The 19,779-nt window shown below is 54.5% G+C and overlaps 7 protein-coding genes across 7 annotated transcripts; 6 read left to right on the top strand and 1 right to left on the bottom strand.

The window, feature by feature from the left end:
* Positions 1 to 241: 241 nt before the first annotated feature.
* Positions 242 to 2,060, top strand: EsH8_IV_000183 (alkaline phosphatase; the record flags this gene model as incomplete). Its single annotated transcript, XM_083265073.1, has 3 exons — positions 242 to 244; positions 315 to 1,446; positions 1,498 to 2,060. 3 exons carry the CDS (start codon positions 242 to 244, stop codon positions 2,058 to 2,060), a joined length of 1,698 nt encoding a protein of 565 aa, XP_083123968.1.
* A 3,322-nt stretch (positions 2,061 to 5,382) lies between these two features.
* EsH8_IV_000182 (uncharacterized protein) lies at positions 5,383 to 6,006 on the bottom strand (the record flags this gene model as incomplete). The annotated part of the gene is made up of 1 exon (XM_083265072.1): positions 5,383 to 6,006. The coding sequence occupies one exon, from the start codon at positions 6,004 to 6,006 to the stop codon at positions 5,383 to 5,385; it is 624 nt and encodes a 207-aa protein (XP_083123967.1).
* A 1,120-nt stretch (positions 6,007 to 7,126) lies between these two features.
* Positions 7,127 to 7,604, top strand: EsH8_IV_000181 (uncharacterized protein; the record flags this gene model as incomplete). The annotated part of the gene is made up of 3 exons (XM_083265071.1): positions 7,127 to 7,237; positions 7,292 to 7,355; positions 7,408 to 7,604. 3 exons carry the CDS (start codon positions 7,127 to 7,129, stop codon positions 7,602 to 7,604), a joined length of 372 nt encoding a protein of 123 aa, XP_083123966.1.
* Positions 7,605 to 8,161: 557 nt separating this feature from the next.
* On the top strand, positions 8,162 to 8,854 carry EsH8_IV_000180 (60S ribosomal protein eL34; the record flags this gene model as incomplete). Its single annotated transcript, XM_083265070.1, has 3 exons — positions 8,162 to 8,199; positions 8,315 to 8,438; positions 8,666 to 8,854. The coding sequence occupies 3 exons, from the start codon at positions 8,162 to 8,164 to the stop codon at positions 8,852 to 8,854; spliced, it is 351 nt and encodes a 116-aa protein (XP_083123965.1).
* Positions 8,855 to 9,496: 642 nt separating this feature from the next.
* On the top strand, positions 9,497 to 10,214 carry EsH8_IV_000179 (NADH dehydrogenase 1 alpha subcomplex assembly factor 3; the record flags this gene model as incomplete). The annotated part of the gene is made up of 2 exons (XM_083265069.1): positions 9,497 to 9,941; positions 10,006 to 10,214. 2 exons carry the CDS (start codon positions 9,497 to 9,499, stop codon positions 10,212 to 10,214), a joined length of 654 nt encoding a protein of 217 aa, XP_083123964.1.
* A 1,241-nt stretch (positions 10,215 to 11,455) lies between these two features.
* On the top strand, positions 11,456 to 13,363 carry EsH8_IV_000178 (triacylglycerol lipase; the record flags this gene model as incomplete). Its single annotated transcript, XM_083265068.1, has 1 exon — positions 11,456 to 13,363. The coding sequence occupies one exon, from the start codon at positions 11,456 to 11,458 to the stop codon at positions 13,361 to 13,363; it is 1,908 nt and encodes a 635-aa protein (XP_083123963.1).
* Positions 13,364 to 13,802: 439 nt separating this feature from the next.
* Positions 13,803 to 14,351, top strand: EsH8_IV_000177 (uncharacterized protein; the record flags this gene model as incomplete). The annotated part of the gene is made up of 1 exon (XM_083265067.1): positions 13,803 to 14,351. The coding sequence occupies one exon, from the start codon at positions 13,803 to 13,805 to the stop codon at positions 14,349 to 14,351; it is 549 nt and encodes a 182-aa protein (XP_083123962.1).
* Between the last annotated feature and the right edge of the window lie 5,428 nt (positions 14,352 to 19,779).

Genomic DNA, 19,779 nt, shown 5'->3' with positions numbered 1-19,779 from the left:
GGCCCTGCAGCAGAGGGACCGTGACCCATTACCTAAATGGGACACTGGAGTTATCCCCAGAGGTACTTTCCTCAGTGGATAGGTGCCCTTCTCAAGGTGCCCAGCCATCGCAGTAGTCAGGACCCGCCCCGTCCTTATCAACCAGGAAGAGTCAGGACCCAGAGTTCCCCCAGCTTCACCTGCGACAAGTTCTGAAGCAGCGGCTCCCTCTGTGTCATAGGCATAGGCCAGACACGTCAAAATGGTACACCCTTCCCAACAACACCAACAAAGTTTGAGTTTTCATCATGGCTAACACAAGCGAAAACCAACAGTCCTCCGAACGGACACCCCTCATTAACGAACGCCGCGCGAGCGAAGCTGGCGAAGACGCAGATCCCTCCCCGCCACCAGGGCCGTCGCGTCTGCGCGAAGTCATTCTCTTCGTTTGGGCGCTCCTCGCGACCGCAGCCGTCATCGTCCTCGCAGTATGGAGCCAACACCGGAGCCAGACCAACTTCAAACAAACGGGGAAGCGCAACCTCATATTCATGGTGTCTGATGGCATGGGCCCCGCCTCTCTCTCTCTTACGCGAAGCTTCCGCCAGCATGTCGAAGGCCTGCCCGAAGGTGACGTTCTCACGCTCGACAAGCACTTCTGGGGCTCGAGTCGGACGCGTTCTTCCAACTCCCTGGTCACCGACAGCGCCGCCGGCGCGACAGCCTTCTCTTGCGGAAAGAAGAGCTACAACGGAGCCATCTCGGTGCTTCCCGATTACGAGCCATGCGGGACGGTTCTCGAGGCCGCCAAGCGGGCTGGTTTTAAGACCGGACTGGTCGTCACCACTGACATTACCGACGCGACGCCTGCCTGCTTCGCGAGCCATGTCCTCACCCGAGCCATGAATGACGACATTGCGCTACAGGAGATTGGCGATGGCCCACTCGGTAGAGTGGTCGATATCATGCTTGGCGGTGGCCGATGCCACTTCCTCCCCAACGGCACGGAGGGGAGCTGCCGACTGGATAACCAGGACGTCGTCAGCAGAGCCCAGGAGGAGTTTGGCTGGACCTACGCTGGCGACCGCAAGGCCTTTGACGCCCTCGATGGCGGCGAGAAGGTCACGTTCCCCACGTTTGGCCTGTTTGCCCCGGGCGACATTCCCTTCGAGATTGACCGACGCAACATGAGCCACATCTATCCCAGCTTGAGCGAGATGGCCGCGACGGCGCTGCGAGCTCTCGAGAAGGCGACGGAGAAGAGCGACAAGGGTTTCTTCTTGATGATTGAGGGCAGCAGAATTGACCATGCCGGCCACATCAACGATCCCGCCGCCCAGGTCCGGGAAGTCCTGGAGTACGACAAGGCCTTCAAGCTCGTCTCCGACTTCGTCAAGGACAGCAAGACCGAGTCTCTTCTGGTGGCCACTAGCGATCACGAAACCGGTGGCCTCGCGACTGCCCTGCGTAAGTTGGAACATTCTACTGATATTCACCATGTGCTAACACCTACTATAGAGGAACCTGGACATTTGCCAGTGTACAACTGGTACCCGAAGGCGCTAGCCAAGGCCACAGCTTCTGCTGAGCTGCTATCAAAACAATTCCTGCAACATGTCGCCAACAACAAGGCTAAGAGCAAGGACGACCTAAAGGCCTGGGTTAACAAGAAATTGGTCATCCCTGGACTCGGCATCGAGAACGCCCATCCCGAGGAGCTGGACCTACTTGTTGACTATCCCGAAGTATCAGTCCAGACCTTTGCAGCGATGATAAGTCTCCGCGCACACATAGGATGGAGCACCCATGGCCACACCGCGGTTGATGTCAACGTCTACAGCACAGGTGGCGAGGAAGCACAGAAGATCCGCGGCAACATCGAGAACACAGAGGTCGGCAAGTTTCTACGTGGATACTTGAATGTAGACGTCGATGCTATTACAGAGGAGCTGAAGGAGAAGATGAGCAAGAACCAGCTGGGCGCTATGAATATGCAGCAGATGCCAACAATGGCCGAGGACCCCAGCGGCTGGAGCGCGCAACAGCAGTACGCCCACCTCTCGAAGGCTGGGGCTGCCTAGGCCATTCAATGCCGGGGTCTGCCGGAGTCATCGTATGGTATGGTATGAGACACGTGGCATGTAACATGTGGCATTATTGGAGTTTACGGACGCATTTGATTTGTAACATAGGATGTTCGTTCAGATTCGCTGGGACTGATCTAGGCATAGCAACGTATAGCAATGGAAGGAATAGATTCTCATCAGCTCTGACATTAGCCACCATTGTTTGCCCAATAGTGGGTATTTTGAGGGTCTAAAAGGAACGGAAGTGTCCATCCCGGCATTTGGCTATGGCAAGTATTGTGAAGGCTGTCGCCTCGACATAAGTGAACAAGGGTGGGCTCACGTTCCACGTAAGGCGGTAAACCAAACGTAGTCTGCTCCCCCTCCGCACAGATCGAGCTTCATGGCAAAGGTCTAGGATAGTTGTCAGCAAAGGCAGGCGATCCAATCCCTGTCGCATCCCGACCCTTTGCGGTGAGATATGCGCCACCGTCTCTGCATCCAGCCTTCGAGATTGTTTGGCATAATCTTGGCGGTTGGTTCGCTGTGCTGCCGTCGGGTCTTGTTGGCAAAAAGGTGCGAAAACGCGAGAGCGCGAGGATTACGGGGCGTGAGAGGCGGCGTCTTCCGCATTTACCGCGTTTTATTTATTTAGAATGTGATGCGATGTGGTGTCGACACCGCGGATGCAACGAACCGTCCTTGACCGGTTCTATTCGCTTCGATCCGCACCGCATCATGGCAGTCTGGAAGAACCAAAACCAGCCAGCGAATGGCAGCTGCATGTATGCTTGTTTGCCAGTCACATTAGCCGAATGCGAGATGCGAAGAGCTGGGGTGTGACTGCCCGCTTGGTAGTGGAGAACTGGAAGGGAGGAAAGAGAAAAGACCGCCAGTATGGACGGGCCTTGACCAAATGTATTGCATATCGATTCGAGGCTTCATTGGCCGGGAGGCTTGCTCCCGGGCCCAATGACCTCGAAGTAGGCGAACGGCAACATGGCCAAGAGCTCACCACTCGGCCGTAGGACAGGCGTCCAAGCATTTCCGTGCGCGCATTACGAAGTCAACTGCAAGTCATCGGCGATATTGGGAAGCAATCGGGCTCGGGTGGTGACATATTTCGTCGAGTCTTCCCGCCAACGAGCCCCAAAAGGTGTGTTCCCAACGGTCGCCAAGCAAGACGACGCCTTGACTCTGTACATGTAGATGGCTCGAGGAGGGCGCGTTTGGCGGTTCCTTTGCACCCCTGACCGGCCTTACGGCCTTTATTGTCGACTATGGACGGGTCGTCCGTTTCCGCCCGTCAGCTGCAGCATGCCGACCATCTCCACTCCCGCCCGCGGCTGCCCCTCTATTCGATGGCAAGTCCGAGGGGAAATCGGCGAACAATGACACGAGGCAGTAAACCTGTCGTCAATCCCGGTATACCTGTTCGTGGCCGGCATCCTGCCAGCCAAGAGGACCTGCTCTTTCGAGCAGCTAACTCGTCGGCCAAACGCCGGAATGGACAACTTCGAGGGGGAAACCCCCCCCGGTGCACCCCTGCTCATCACGAGGTGTTCCTGCATGCAGGCAGAGACGGCCAAGTGTGGACCGACTACTGATAAAGGCGGATGCAGTACGACAGCCAGGCCTAGGGCAGGGTCGGCGTGGTCGACCCAGCCCCAAGCGCTGTCCTCCCTCATCCCGACACTCTGGGAGCACTATGACCGGGGAGCAGGGTGAGGTAGGATTGTGTAGGAATCCGTGCGCATGACGAGAGGCAAGCAGTAGATGTCAGCAGCCACCCCCTGAAGTGCGAGGCTTCGTTTGTTGGAGGGTTTCATTGACGAAGTATGCGCGTCTTGACTGGGTTGCGCTGAAGGGATTGATCAAGGGCGTTCATTGTTGGCGACCAGATGCAACCCGATCACAAACAAACATGGCGCTCGAACGCTGCGCCAATGTGATGCATGTACCAACGAGCGCCCTGACCGAGGGTGAAGTGAGCGGACGCGGTTGCCTTCCGCTACCCAACCTGAGCCGAGGACGCGAATCTATATGCAGTCCTTCGGACGAACCTAAGATGGCCAGCAGGCATGATGTTCGTTCCCCGGCTACTCAACGTACCGCCCCGTGCAAAATGCCAACAAAATAAAAATACAAATAAAAATAAAATATAGAACGAGAATACCCCAACTCGACTATCGGTATCAAGTACATTGCATTGGCCTTTGCCTCGGGACGGTTGAGGTAAGGATACCGCTCAGCCTTTTATTTCATGAATGAGGTAAATTGTAAGAGAAACTGGGGGGGCCCGGAGGGAGCTCCGCGATGCTGCTGTTGCTTCCAGATCAATGGCTGAAAAACCAATCTGGTGGCGTTATTTGCCGGCCGGCGCGCATGTCTGGATTAGGAACATTGTTTGCTCGAGCCAAAAGAAGGAAACCAACCGGAGCTTGTCATGGGGGTAGTGTCGGGTGGGATCTGGCCTCACAGTGTGCGGGTCGCGGACGTGCGAAGTTGAATTTCAGCAGGGGAGTTGATACTGTGCCCCCCCCCCCCCCCCCCGGACTGCCCTCCGTGCCGGCTCGTGTAAGTAACGGCGGGGTAGGGTGCTTGATGGAAACCAATCCGTATTTCTCTCGAGGAAGAAAATCTCGAGGCGCATCGCTTCTGACGGTAACAAGAAAACCCTTGGTCTTTGTGGGCAATTGTGAAAATCCAGAGTGGCAGATCGGAGGTCGAATGCTGGCTCCTGTTACGTCATGCTCCGGAACATAGCTCCAGATTCGAGAGCTGAGAGAAGAATGACTGAAAACACGTACAAGGTGTCGCTTGTTGACGCTATACCTGTGTATGGTACGCCCATATGGGCATTGCTAACTATAATGGACCCTGACTGTCCATCAAAAAGAAAATTGTGACTGAATCGCAAAAGGCCGCCTTTCATGATACCGCAAAGTTTTCGCATAAAACACAAGGCCCTTTCAAGGCACAAAGTCCAGGCTGACGACCGGTGTCACACGATGGCACTGGTAACAGGAAAAAATAAAGATGAATGTGTCCGAAACGCCCTGACCGCCGTCCAACGCCCTGAAAACATGACATGTCCCGCCAACCCTTCCCCAGTCCGTCTTCCTGCCCATAGCCGCTTTCCACAACAGACCGTATCTCTTGGCATCACCTGCTCGATTTGTTTCCGTCCTTTTCATTCCGTGTAACGAATGTGTGTATATCGACGCCAATGTCTTGGGCTGACCAGCTCAGACGTGATGGTCAAGTCCTGGTCCTCCACATATTCGCCGTGCACATGCGGGGCTTTGAAGCCCGGCTCGCCAACTGGGTCATTGTGCTACATGACCGTAGATGACAGAAGTCTGGCATCGACATCATCCATGGGAAGCTCCATGCTTCCGCGCGCCTCCACACCCTGTAGTCGGGACTCCATGTTCTGGAAACGCGGCTCGTAGCCACCGGCGCGGTTCTCGAGGTTCTCCAGGCGCTTGTTCATCGTGTCAAGTACTTGCTCGATGCGCATGAAGCCCTGAGCCATGTCGTGGCTGAGACGGTCGATCTTGTTAGTGAAGGACCGGATCGACTGAGCGAGAGGAGTGTTTTCCTGGCCGGGAGGGGCGGTCGCAATGCGAGGCTCGTGGTTGTGGCTGCCTTCCTGGACAGCGAATCGCCACTGGTTTCCGAGCTGGACCTCGCAGACTGCCTTGGCACGCCACGGGCAATCAACCTTGCGCGTCGAAGGGTTGCGCTTCTTCGCGGTGCTGCTGTACTTGACGCCGCCGCGGTCGCAAACCAAGTCGTATCGGGTGGGTTTGCCGTCGCGGTAGTTGGAGGCACGGAGCTTGACAACTCCATATCCCTGGTCTTTTGCGACGCGCTGGACCGAAGTCAGGAGGTCTTCGAAGGTCCGAAAGATGCCTTCGGGCGGCGGTAGGAGCGCAGGCGGAGGCGCATTCGACATAACGGCTGAGGAGTCCAGCTTGGCGGTTGTGAAGGGAAAGTGGGGGAAAGGGTTTGGGGTGACGGATCTGAGGGGAGCGACGGACGCGTCAGGAAAGAAGGACAATGAATGGGAAGCGAGGCAGGAGTGCGGGCGGTGCGTGCGACGGCTTTTTGTTGGCGATGATGTGAATGCAGCTTTCCACAGATAGTAGCTCTTCGTATCGGAATGGCAGGTAACACGGAGAGGTTGGAGTCAGAGAATTCCAATCCGCACGGTCTGAACTAGGTTGACAGTTAATCCGCGCTCCGGCTAGCATCTTAGCGAGGGTTGGCTTCCAGGATCCAGCTGCAGGACCACAGAGCTTGGCACTTGCGTACCTTGTATCAGTTTGTATCGATGACTTGAGTGGGAGAGAAGCGTGTCGACAGAGCAGAGGGCCCTTTTGTAGGGTGGAAAAAAGGGATGGAATGGGTGAATTTTTTCTGGAGGCGAAGAAAATACCCTTTTTGTTTTCTTTCTTTCCGCTCTTTCCCTCAATAATTGATTGCTGGATAAATAACAAGCTGCACCTTGAACCTCGAGCTTTGCGGATGACAGTCACGTGATTGAGCAGCGAGATGGATAAGAGGTACGTATCGAAGCTGCGGGAGGAGTGGGGTGAGGATAATGCACCGGCCAACCACCTTTGACGCGCCGGCCGGTGGTATCCTTTGCTTGGAGCTGATTCTGGCCCCTGCCCTGGATACTGCGCCGTTCCAGGTTGGGAATGCATTGAAGACACCACCCGACACATACCGAACTGTATACCTGTACCGACGCCGTACCTGACCTTGAACCCAAGCAGTAACGTGCATGACATTGGCACGTTTGCCTTGCGGAGTTGGGCTTTGAGGCGCTGCGCAAACACCTATCGTTCCGTTCTCTAGGCATATTTGGACTGAGATTACGTCCGAGGCTCTGCATCCACCCACCCTCGCCCGTCTAGTTTTGAAGCAACGCATCGGACTGCGATCTCTACTTCGAATCCGATCCGACCACGCTAGCTTGCTTTCAGGCTGCGAGTGATTCGACCCATTTCACCATTCCTTCGTGACATGGTCCGATAGAGTCACGCTGCCTGAGAACAACTTGCATCATCATGGCAAACAACAGCCCAACCATCAAGACGGAGCCTGGTGCCCAAGACGAGGCATGGGATGAGGAGCACCTCGAGTTGGCGTTGAACCGACTGAACCTCTTGCACATCAAAGTTTGTCATCTTTGCGGCGCAGACCGGCATTACCTGGCACTGACCTTTTGAAAGCTTCGAGGTTTGCGCACAACGATCCCCCGAATGATGGAGCCTTTGTCGGTCAAGCAACCAACTCGTACGTCTGGCACCCCTCACTTATTGTTCCGCCAACTGATTTGTTTTACCAGCCCAAGCCACATTCAGTTCCTTCATAGATTCAGTCGCCTCGGCCAAGAAGGAGGTACAAGATTTCCAGGACCTTCGGAAGAGCGAGGAGATAACGAAGATCTTGAGCCACGCCACGCAACGTCGAAAAGAAGAACCTAACGGCGTCAAGTCTTGGCGCGCAACGGACCATCCTGACTGGATGGGGACGGAGTCGTAGAGCTGGGCATATTGTGATTTGGGTTATACGGCACATGGCGTTGGTTTGGTTCGCAGGGGAAACGGGGATCATCGTTTGGGCCGGCTTTGGAGTGGTGTATACCTAGGTTAAGGGCTCTCGAAAAGACATTGCATACCAACATTCAAACCCTTTTCAAAAGAATGTAAAACAAAACAAAGCCATGAATGGTACCAGCTGCATGCAATATGAAAAAAATGGCGGTGTTACTTACAGAGGAGCAAAAGTCCAGCGCCAGCGCCTACAATTTGGTTCCAGTCGAGCTCACCATCCGCTCAGCGGACCACGACTTGGACCCATCAGTGTGTTGTCTCCCAAAATATTGTTAGTGCACTTTGCACGTGAACTGGGCTTGGTCTGGGGCTCTCACGGGGCTTGCAGCCACATGTGGCTTGTAACATCCCGCCCCCGCCTCATTGGTCGCCTAAGCGGGCTCAACTCATCTTTCCACCCACACAAAATTTCGAAAACCGCCAAAATCCGCTCGCGATCCTCGACTCTCAACTAACCAACCCGCAGCCCGCAGCAAATCAGTCAAAATGGCCGGAGCCCGTGTCACCTACCGCCGCCGTAACGGGTGAGTTATCACTCCGGAAATCACCATGCGATCGACTCGCCGGAGAGAACGCTCTTTTTGCAGCGGTCGCATGCCCGTCTCGAGGACTGCAAAACTGACTTGGGAAATTCTGTAGCTACAACACCTCCTCCAACCTTACCCGGATCGTCAAGACCCCCGGTGGTGAGCTGAGAATCCTCCACATCAAGAAGCGTGGTACTGCCCCCAAGTGCGGTGACTGCGGTGTCAAGCTGCCTGGCGTAAGTTCGATTCCAACACCCGAGCCGATGCGACCGATTCGAGAGAAGTCATCTGGAGAGCGTGGGGACAGTGGGATGCCACTCGGCCGTCAGGAAGTTGGCAAATGCTTTTGCTCGTGGAAGAGGAGGCAATGCACTCAACCCGGCGCTCCCAGATGGCTTCGAAGAACCTCGGTCTCGGATTGTTCAGCGCGATTCAACCAATATACTAACGTTGTTAACCATAGGTTCCCGCCCTCCGCCCCCGCGAGTACGCCCAGATCTCCAAGCCCAAGAAGACCGTCCAGCGCGCCTACGGTGGCTCGAGATGCGGCAACTGCGTTCGTGACCGCATCGTCCGTGCCTTCCTCATCGAGGAGCAGAAGATCGTCAAGAAGGTGCTCAAGGAGCAGAGCCAGAGCGAGAAGAAGAAATAAGCTCGACATGTCTCTTCTTGGTCACGTCAAACAAACTGGCAGGATGGGATAAGGGGTTGGTTCATTGCTTCGGTGTTCATTAGGGCAAAAGGAACTGCATGATACAAAGAATCGTCGGCCACGGGCGGATTGGACGGTCCTTCCGCCGATGCTGTCGTTAGGGCACTCTTCGGCCTCGATACCTGAATGAAAACGGAAATCGAGCCCTTCAAAGTTTTTTGGTTATGTGGGATTTCTGTCCGTTGTTCTGTGACAACGACCCCGCGGTGTCTGGTCGTGGCGCCCAAAAAGTGGTTTACTCCCAAGATCTGGATAATGACAGCGAATTGAACTTTTCTCGCCTTTGCACTTCAAACCACCCAGTACTTGGCCTAATTTGATATACACCATCTCCATATGTAAATGCTGTAGCTGCGTTCTCCCACCATCACCGCGCTACTCGGCCCTGTCTGTAATCATGACGTTCGAGATGCTGAAGTAGCACCGTATCACTGGAGAAAAATCCGTCTCCTGTCTGCACTCAAACCTTCCCCAACTCCACCCAAACCGCCAAACGCAAACCTCATACGGTACACGTCAACTCACGCCAATTTAATATTCTGACCGACGCAGAGATACACACACGAATCGATGCACTCCTCGATGAGCACTCGCGTGCTCCGCGCATTTGCGCGCTCCCAGCGAACTCTTCCTCGATCCATTCCTCGAGCTTCGCCGGCGACATTACGGTTCTCAGCAGCTCCAACGCAGCCCGCCTATCAATGCAGTCAATTCCACACCATTCCCTGCAGGCTAGAGAAGAAGAAGGCAAAAGATTACCAAGGAGCGACCGATTTCAGCGAGATGGACGTCCTGGGCAACACGCCGATTCCCTCAACCTCGATCGACGCCTGCGTCCCGGATGGCTTCCACCTGAACAGTGGTGTGAAGATAATGGACGGCGATGCGGCGCTTCTCATCGGCGGTGAGGCCTTTGCATGGAGACCGTGGGAGGCGAAAGGCACCAAGAAGTTGATCAATGCCAAGGGCCAGTTCGAGCTGCCGGCGGAGGCATTTGGGCTACTGGAATTGGTCTGGCCACGACCTGGTTCGTCCTTCTCCCGGCAGACTGCTGTGTTTGTATGGGCAGGTAGCTAACATGGCCCTTTTAGACCTTCTCATCATCGGCGTCGGCCCCAAGATAGTACCGCTCAACCCGTCGACTCGGAAACACCTCAGCTCGCTCGGCATTCGCGTCGAGATTTTGGACACAAGAAATGCGGCTTCTCAGTTCAACCTGCTTGCCACGGAGCGGGGCGTTGACGATGTTGCAGGCGCCATGATTCCCATCGGCTGGGTCGATGGCAAAGGAGCTATGTGACGTGCTTGCGATGACAGGACAACTTGGAAAGCTTGAGTCATGACGGGTTGAAGACAGCTCGTCCGTCAGAACACACACGTGGGCGAGATTGGGAGCAATCGACTCGGCAGCTTCACGATGATCCATGCGGCGCGATGGAGTCTGGCACTCGAGTTTGCTCCTCGACCCAGAAAAAACACTGTTGTCTATATACTTCGGCCGAGAAAGCTTTTGCAGTTCCCAGCAGTGGTCCCGCAGAATGTCCCTACGGTCAGAATCTTACACTGGCATGCAGGCGCTACGAAAGCTATACGCCCTGTCACCCTCACTCGTATCTACGCCAGCACAGAAAGAATCTCAACAAACACAAAAAGGCCACCAGAAGGACTGAATGTAATATTAAAAGGATTGTTTACCTAAATTTCATGTACAATACCCATATTCTCCATCATCTGATACGTAATCAGCCTTGCAGGACCCTACTATGTAGGCGGTCCCCTGATTCGCAGGGCGTTCCAATTGGCCAAAAAAGCCACTGACAAGGAAGCCAATGGCAATGTTTTCCCAGCCCCAGGTGGAGGAGGGATGACGAACTGTTGGCTGAAAATGGGCAATGACATAAATTGCCAAAAAGGCAAAGTTTGGCCCTGCGTACCCGCCGCGATTGTACCTGCCCCGTGTGGGCGAGGCTCTTCTTACCTTATCTCTCCCTCCCTCGACCCAGCGATAGATCCTGCCTTAGGAACGGCTTACCGCGACCACGTTCTGTACTGCCTCACCTCAGTCGATCTCGACGACACCTGTCCCGGCTTGTCCTCATAAAGCACCCCTTTTGCTTCCCCTGCAGTGCTCTGGGCCTTGCGCCCAGCAGCGCCAGGTGCGACAGACAGACGAGGAGGTCCGGTTCCTGGCTTCCGCTTTCCACTGATTGACTCACATTCCGTCCAGTGTCACCACACATAAACACACACATACGCACACATCGCTTCCACCAGTGTCGCTCACTTTTTGTTTATTCTGTCCGAATACGACTTGTTCAAAGTCGCCGCTTACACCCGGCGTCCGACAAACGCAGACCATCGTTTTCTTGTAGCGCACTACTTTCAGAGATACCCGCGCATTATTCGGTCTGCATATTCAGTCTTCCTTAGACATCGGACACGCTCCCTCCTCGCCTGATTTTCTTGCGTCGCTACCCTTGCGGTGCTGGTTGCCAAGACACGTCCGGATTCCGGTGCAACACAGTCCCTTCCACGCTCACCATGGCAGATCAACAGGCCGGGGGCTGGCTTAACTTCGCCAACCCTCATGACCCTGTAACTACCGACCCGACCCTATTGAAGGAGAACTCAGAGATCCGTTCATACACCACGGATCGCTACACCTATCCTGCTATCAGGACATTTTACAAACGACATTCCCAAGCAGACAAACTGCCCAACCCACCTCTTCCATTATTGGTCTGTATCCATGGACTTGGAGGCTCCGTGGCTCAATTTCACCCGTTGTTGACGAGCCTCGTTCATATCTCGTCATGCTTGGCCATCGACCTACCTGGCTGTGGGCGCTCTGAGTTCGCCCAAACGGCATGGGATGCCTACACCCCGGAAGCATTGGCCGAGCTACTGGAGGTCATTATCAACGAATACCGCCAGAAAGAACCTGACCGCAATGTTGTCCTTATCGGCCACAGCATGGGAACCACCATGTGCGCACGGCTGGCAAGCCGCAATGCGCCACACAAGACTGACTTGCGGAAACATGTCGTTGGATTGGTCGCCATTTGTCCTTTGGCAGGTCCTCCCACAGAAGATAAGACGGCGCTGTTTCGGAAGCTGCTCTGGATTCCTGGTTGGCTCTTCGACTTGTGGAGGGCGTACGATCGATGGGGAGGTCCGCAAAGCGCCAGTGTCAGTCGGTTTGTCGGCCCAGGGGCTGATCTCGAGCTACGTAAGCTCCAGGACCGCTTCAACAACCAAAGCCGTACTCCGGTCTGGCGCAGGATGGCTTGGGGTTCGCTTCCGACTTTCGAAAATGGTGTCGCGAAAGGGGGCGTTCCTGGCAAGGACATCTGGGCTGGTGTTGATGTCCCGGTCTATTTAATAGGCGGAGAGAAGGATAACCTGACACCCCCTGTCGAAGTGGACAAGATCAAAGAGTATCTCTCCGGAAAAGTACCTTTGTCACCGGAGACCGGGTCGGACGATGGGAATGAGACAATTGTCGACGCTGTGGCACCGGTCAACACATCGAAGAATCTTACAGACCACGGACCCGAGAGCATAGATGATATTCGGGACGAGGACTTCCATCGCGATCGCCGACTGGATGAAGATGCAGACAACACCCTCGATGACCCCTCTACGCCGCAAGAATCACCAGCAAACGTCCCGCCTCAGCCCCGACGTCCTACCAAGGTTGTGAAGTCAACCATCATGCCTGCGCCGGCCAACCACGGCCTCGTATTCATGCCGGCCACTGTTAGGATTCTCGCCGGCCTGATCTCCGACTTTCTTGCCAACCATGTCACCGGCCGTTTCTCTCTCGGGTGGCAGCTACAGTACCTTTCGCGTGAGGGCAAGTGGGACGTAAAGAACCTTGCCAAGTGGAAAAAGGTCGTCCCCGTCTCTCATCCCATTGGTCCCAAAGGAAAACCTGCAGTTTTCAGGGCAATGAAGACACTGCGGGAAGCAGACGACACACATTGTCCCGCCGAGTTTGTTAATAACTGGGGAGGTATCATCAAAGATGTTGTAGACATCAGCCACGACCAACCAGTATATGATCCACGGAGCATGGAAAAGGGTGGTGTGCGGTACCACAAGTTCGCTACAGTATCGAAGATTCCACCGACAGATGCCGAGGTTACTCATTTCATCTCACTTGTAGATAAACTGCGAGAGCAGCAGAAGGAGAGGGCCGAAAAGGAGAAATGGGAACAGGTGGATGGGCAGACGCAGGTGATTGGAGTGCATTGCCATTATGGCTTCAATCGGACTGGGTATTTTGTTGTTTGTTATCTGGTTGATCGTTGTGGACTGGAGGTCCAGGAAGCCATCGACACGTTTGCAACAGCGAGACCAAACGGGATTCGCCATCAACACTTCTTGGATCGGCTGTTTGTACGATACTCGGGTTTGAAGCAGGAAGAACAACAGAATGGGTCATAAGGATAGGGCTTCAGCGACGGGCATGGAAGGTTTTTCGTGAGTTTTTGGCACCGATCGATGGCAAGGAACCAGCGTATCTGATTAATGATAAACATACCTTTCAGCCATATGACCTGTTCCATTGTATTTTGCCTCGTGGTCTAACCAGGATATCGTGCAAATAAGCTTCGGGCACCCACCGTTCTTGCTCTCTATGTACCACGGGTCTCCAAACACCAGGCTTGTTTGGGTCTGCCCGAGTGACAGCTGGAGAGATCTCTCAGCGGAGATGACTCTGCTCGGCTACATAAAACGTCCCTGGTGGTCTGCCTCTGCCCAACCCCCTAGAAACTACTTCGTTGTCAATAAAGCGACCAGGTTAAGCACACGGCCGCCCAGAGCCAACACTGTTAATTCACATAAACCATTACAAGGGCACACATACAAACACACAACCAAAATGAGCGCGGCACGCACCCTCAGTCTCCACGCCGCCCCGAAGCGGGCCTCCTCATCAATCCAGTCCCGGCCCTTCGCCAGCATGACGTCCCGTCTGCAGGCCTGGCACACCCCAGACACCCCCTTGACCGGCTGGGGCCTCCCCTCCCGGTCAGGGCACGCCATCCACGCGTCCGAGATCGACAGCGAGGTTTCGCGTATCCATGCGCTGGTGAAGAGTCTGAAGGCGATGGGGGAGCGGATCGAGAAGCACGCCGAGAGCGGTCCTATTCCTGCCGATGGGACGGGGCAAAGAGTCCGGGTGTCGGTGTATGGACGGCCTTGTACTGTGGGCAACGCCAACGCCAGTGGTGGCGATGTCGGCGGCAGCAAGGCTAGGGAGTTCAGCACGGGGAGTAGGGTCGATGCTACGGTCCTGCCTTACGATTCGATGCTCCGGAACGACGAGATTCCGGCGCGGTTGAGAGTTATTAGGGAGGATGCTGTAGAGGCGTTTAAAAGACTGACGGAGGTTGAGAGGAAGGTTGGAGGTGGGCGTGGGAAGATGTAAGGAGGGGCTTTCAAGGTCTGGGGTGTTGCAGACTGGCACCCCTCCCAACCCCCGAATTCATTCTATAGTAGTCAATGCCAACATCTCGAGGCGTTCATTGATAGGCCCGCGCAGGGGAGTGATGGGATGGTCTCCTCGAAACCGGATGTTGGTTGTATGTCGGCCGTGGGACCTATTCGTCGGCTGCTGGAACTCGTCTGGAAACATGTTACGTTTTCCTCTCTTGTGATTAATAGTATCCGCCCTACGGACCTTAAAAGAGTTACGGCATGCCCTTCAAATCTGTCCTTCTTGCTTGCTCCCTTTTATTTAATCCGGACAGTTTTCCTGTATTCATCAGTGCATGGGTGATATATCTTCATGTCTAGATAATTCCGTACCAAGCCTGTCAACGCCAATATATTATCTTGGTATCACTAGTATCACTACCTGCGTTGTCTCTACACTGTTGAAAGAAGAGAGACAAACCAAAACTTCAAGACCGACCCTACCAGGCCCACAGCCAAGCGCCAAAAGGCAAAAAGGTATCGATGATCAGTGTGAGGCTTGAACTCACGGCCTTGGCATCACTTGATATATCTTGATGATATATTAGTACCACGCTCTAACCAACTGAGCTAACCGACCAACCAAGTTGGTTTGTTGTTGTTGTTGTGTGGGTGCGAGGTGGGAGAACCCTAAATGAGGCCCACGATGATGGGGGCGGCGGATGGGGCCGGAAAGATTGTGCTGGGAGGGTCCCGGAGGGGTCTCCAGTCTTGACCAGGGCCATGGCAACGCGTTTTGAAAGAGTGTTTGCCCGGCAAACTCGTATTGGGCTGCCTGTCAAGGACTTGGTTCTATGATCGCCTGCGGAATATTGGTAGCAGAGCTTTTCTCGTGATGTTACTCGCCGCTGACATCTGGTCTTCGCCCTGGTGGTGAACTCAATGGCTCAGTCTCTCAACCCTCTCTATGTCATCAACTCTCATCTCAGAGCCATTTCCGTCTATTTGAGAGGTTTTCAAGTTGTATGAAGTTCACTGGTCCAATTAAATGAACCAAGTGGTAAAATTAAAAACTTGCCGTTTCTGATAACAACCCAAGACGGGCTAAAAGGTATCCCAGAGAGGAACAAAGTTCAGTCGCCATCGGCTTTAACGTATAAGTCGACAGAAGCTGCGGGGCTTGTATGGTTTAATTTTATGATATGATATAGAGAGAGAAAGAGAGAGAGAGAGAGAGAGATTCGACCAGCGACTATCGACTTGGGTTTCGTCTGCATCTTCCAACTCTTCCAAGGGTGTCCTAGATGAGATCTCATCGACCATGCCTTGAGCCTGTTTGAAACCCCCAGCTTCGTTCAACCTCCAGCCCTACCAGTAAGGCGCCGCAAGTCCTTGGTTCAACGGCGTCCGGGTTGGGGGTTCTATGGCAAACCCGGCTTGGTCAGGGTGGCTGGCCATATGTCATCTAGTTCCTGTCGGTATTGGCTTGTAGACAAAGTTGAAACCTCATAGAGCTGCCGCAGCCGCAAGGACTCTTAAGCGTGAGGTATTCTCATGCCGTGTTATCACTTGTCTTCAACTAAGATCTATAAGCCCTTGACGCAAACACTCGCCAATGTTGTTGATGCATAGGCCACGGTGACAGGTGTCGTAAGAAGGATTCTTCAGTTACTGTACGAAGTTTGACCCTTCATTATAAACTCAGAAAGCAACGACGAGAATACGAGAGAAGTATTGCGATGAGATCAAGCACTTCCATCGTCTCGAATCAAACCTCACAAGTCTGCGCCCCTAAATAATTCTTGGCTGCCATTTGCCTTCCTCCTCCTGACATCCAACACGGTGAATACCACCCGAGCCGGAGACAGCACCAAGTCTACATCCATACAAACTGTTATTTTGGACATCTCAGTAGTTGATTATACCAAAGTCCAAGCACCAAAGTCACAGAAACGAACTCATAGAGGACACTATATCTTGCCGGTACATCCTGTCAACAAGCTCCTCAAACTCTGAGCCAGGGAACTCTCCCCCCGTAGCATCATGTTTGAAAGTCTGGTAGTGATGGAGAGAGAACACCGCTTGACCTTACAGTTCTGTGGTGATTACATGCTAATCACAGCCTTCCCGGCCTCTCTGGACCCTTGTCGTCGCATTTCCCGCTCTCGGAACCTGCCTGATTCCTCAAATTCTTCCATTCAAGAGACTCTTTGTCTCTCAACAACTAGGAAGAGCGACTCTGATATTAAGATGCCCTCATAATTGGCTCGCGGCCTCTCTCGTCGTCTCATATGCTAGACTTGGGCATGCCAAACGGCCTATGCCGCCGTCGAACAAATCCTCAACAAGCGCAAAAAAAAAAAACCCCCACGCGGGCCATTGTCATAGTAGTCGCGCGCCAACAACAAACAAACCCCCCGCCACTGAAAGAGACGGCCTCGAAAAAAGGGAACAGGGAAAGGGAGAAAGGGAAAAAAAAAAGGAGCCAGTTCACGCAAGACACGACTGGGCGGTCTTGGCTCTCGTCCTACCGGTAGAACGGCGCCACTCGCTCCCGCGTTCGTTCGATTCTGTTATTCTTCAATTTTTTCGTTTTTTCCGCGCTTCGCCCTCTCATCTCTGCAACGGCGCGTGGAGGAGGGAGACGGCGGCGGGCTTGGGCTTGGAACGACGAGATCGGGGGAAGAAATCCGCCGCCGCCTGCGCTTCGCCTTTGGGGCACTTCTTAGAATTGACTACATGCTTCATATCTCGAATATCATTCAACATCGTTTAGAACTTCAGCTCCAACCACTTGCCCCCTTTCGAGCAGTTCCTCTCTCCACAACAGGCCCTGGCGAGGTTCTCCAGAAGGGGAGTAAGCATCACATGGAATGGCAAGAGTAGGACAAAAAGGAGGCTGGAAGGGCGGAGGGGGGACGCATAATGGTCGGCTGGATACGACCTCAATCTCAACGGGCAGCTTTTGCCTGTCCGATCCAGCCTCTCGTAATATGTCGCAGGCCGACGGCTGCTCCTGCTGTTGCGCGTTTGGCGGCAACGACAAAGGAAGAGAGGATCGGACGATCACACTCGTCAAGAAACCTGTCTTCGCGCCCCCTCCACATACGAGCGAGCGGCCGTCATGCAGAGCACGAGCTTTCCAGCCATCAGCCCATCAGCCATCTGACAACTGCAGTCGCAGCGGCAGTTGCTGCTACTGCATCGGCATCAGCATCAGGTGGCCGGGCGCATGCTCCAGGTGGCTGGCGTAGGCTACGTGTGCCGCGGCAAGAACTGACCCTCTTCCGAGTCCGTGATGCGAAATGCGGTCCACAGCCTTCTCGTCCTTCCTCTTCACCCCCCCCCTCACCCCCTCTCTCCTATTCTTGATTGCCCTCTCCGGAAAAGACCAGACGGCAAGACGCAAGGAAGACACGAACTAAAAGGGGGAGAGGGAACGTGGACGGGGACTCTGCATGAATCCTACGCGCGTCGTCATCTCGTGTGTCGTGTTCCGTGTATCGTGTAGTCCTCGCGTCTTTCTCTTTTGCTGCCTTGCGCCCTTTTCCCGCCAGTCTTACCGCATGGCGCCGGCTACTTTCTTTCCTCGCCCTGGGTATTCTCTCACCCCCCATAAGCAACTAGACAAGTTCGAAAGAAAGAGAAAAAAACGCACAACATACACGCCCTGGAGGAGTCCGCCGCGCCGTCTCGAAGTGGAGGCGCACCCCCGCTAGGTGGTCTTGTGCCGTTTGCCAGCACAAAAGGGCGGCGCTACATATCGTCCGCCCGCTAGACACGTACCATGAGAGCCACTAGAGACGGATAGCAGGAGCGAAGCTGGGTGGAAAACCCAGACCAAACCCCGGGCACCATTGCCAGCACCAGCACCAGCACCATCACCGGCGGACGGCGTGAGCGTTGAGCAAAGGGAAAATGGGACGAGGGCGAGGCAAGTGTGATGTGAGCACGTTCTGGGGCACCGTTTTGTCGTCCTATGGCGCCTGTCACGGAGTTGGCTCCGGTGAACCAGCAGCGAAAACGAGCGAGCGGAAGGCAGAAGTGGACATCTGCCCTGGGGATGGCGAGACTTCTGAGTCTTGCTCAACGCTCCTTTCTCAACTCAACAACCCGCCGCCTCCCGCGGCGGTTGCTGATTCCAAAGACCCTTTGATACGCCCGTGTGTCATTGGGAGAGAGGTTGGAGGTACGTTATTCTTGCCAAATGAGCTGAGTCGTCGCATCAGATGCGCCGTGCTGGCCTATCAGATGAATTGAACGGGGGATAGCAACAATCTAAGCGGATCAGCGTTAGCACTGCTATCGGGTGCCCTCGGATGGTCGCCGGCAGAAGGGAGCAAAGATCTTCAACCTAGCGCGGGCGGGTAGAGGGGCTGAGGAGATGGGAGATGGGAGTAGGGGACTGAGAATGGGCCCTGCCCGCGGAATCACCACTGTTCAACCTGGCTCGCGCCCCCCTACCTCGCCCCCCGCTGCCGGTCCTGATCCGCGCTCCCGAGAAGTGTCCTTTTTTGGGGGAGGGAGGGGAGAGGCCCCTCAGGTCGGAGACGCGAATAAGGCGGCACGAATCATTGAGGTGCGCCACCTGCGGCTTTGGGGGAATTTTGGTCCCTCGGGTTAATTATCTATGGTTCCGTGGATTAGACCGAGAATGGTGAAGAAGGGGGGGAGGGGGGTGGGGGTCTGGACTGCTCGACGTCCACTTGGCAGGTGTGGTGGGTTGACTCTCTCCGTGCCTAGGGGTTTTGGTCATATCTCTCAGTTTTATTGCTTTGACAAAGTGACTTGCCACCTTGTCTCCTGTCGGCTGTTGACGCGTTTGGATGAACGGACGTGCCGTCTCAAAAAGGGCATGGTTTGGTTTGGTTCCTGTGGGAAAAGGGTACGGAGTTCATGATCCGGGGGGGTAGCCGATGATCGTTCTCGAGTCAGTTGTCAGTCAACTGAGGCCTGCAGCTTCGCTATAGCTTTCGAAGGAATATCCTGTGGCTGTGGATAGATATGCTCCCCTCCACATGACATGTTTGAGAAGGTGGGCTGCGGGGATGGGGGAGGTGGACAAAGGAGAAGAACTCACGAGGCGCAAACGAGCGACAAGGCACCGCCTTTGGGTAGTATCTTCTGTGAGCTCGGACTTCAAAAGGGGGACCTGGGACGACGACGAGGCGTCTGGTTGCAGGGGGGGTGGGATATTGAAATTCCCATTACTGCTAATTATCCTGTGAAAATATACCGGTCTTTGTCAATTCTTGATTTTATTCGGGACTGTGGGAAGGCAAGGGGCCGCGGGTGGGAAAGTCTATGGGGAGACCATATGGATGCATCTGTCTTGGGCCTATTGCCGTAATTGGATGTACGTGTTGCAGGGAGATGAGATGAGTGCGGTCTCAGACATCGCTAACAGATTACGCATCTATGAGACTCATTCGAGGGCCGTA

Source organism: Colletotrichum jinshuiense, chromosome 4 (assembly GCF_051148585.1).
Source record: "Colletotrichum jinshuiense chromosome 4, complete sequence".
In the NCBI taxonomy this organism is placed as follows: domain Eukaryota; kingdom Fungi; phylum Ascomycota; class Sordariomycetes; order Glomerellales; family Glomerellaceae; genus Colletotrichum; species Colletotrichum jinshuiense.
This window is presented reverse-complemented; position numbering and strand designations above follow the sequence as displayed.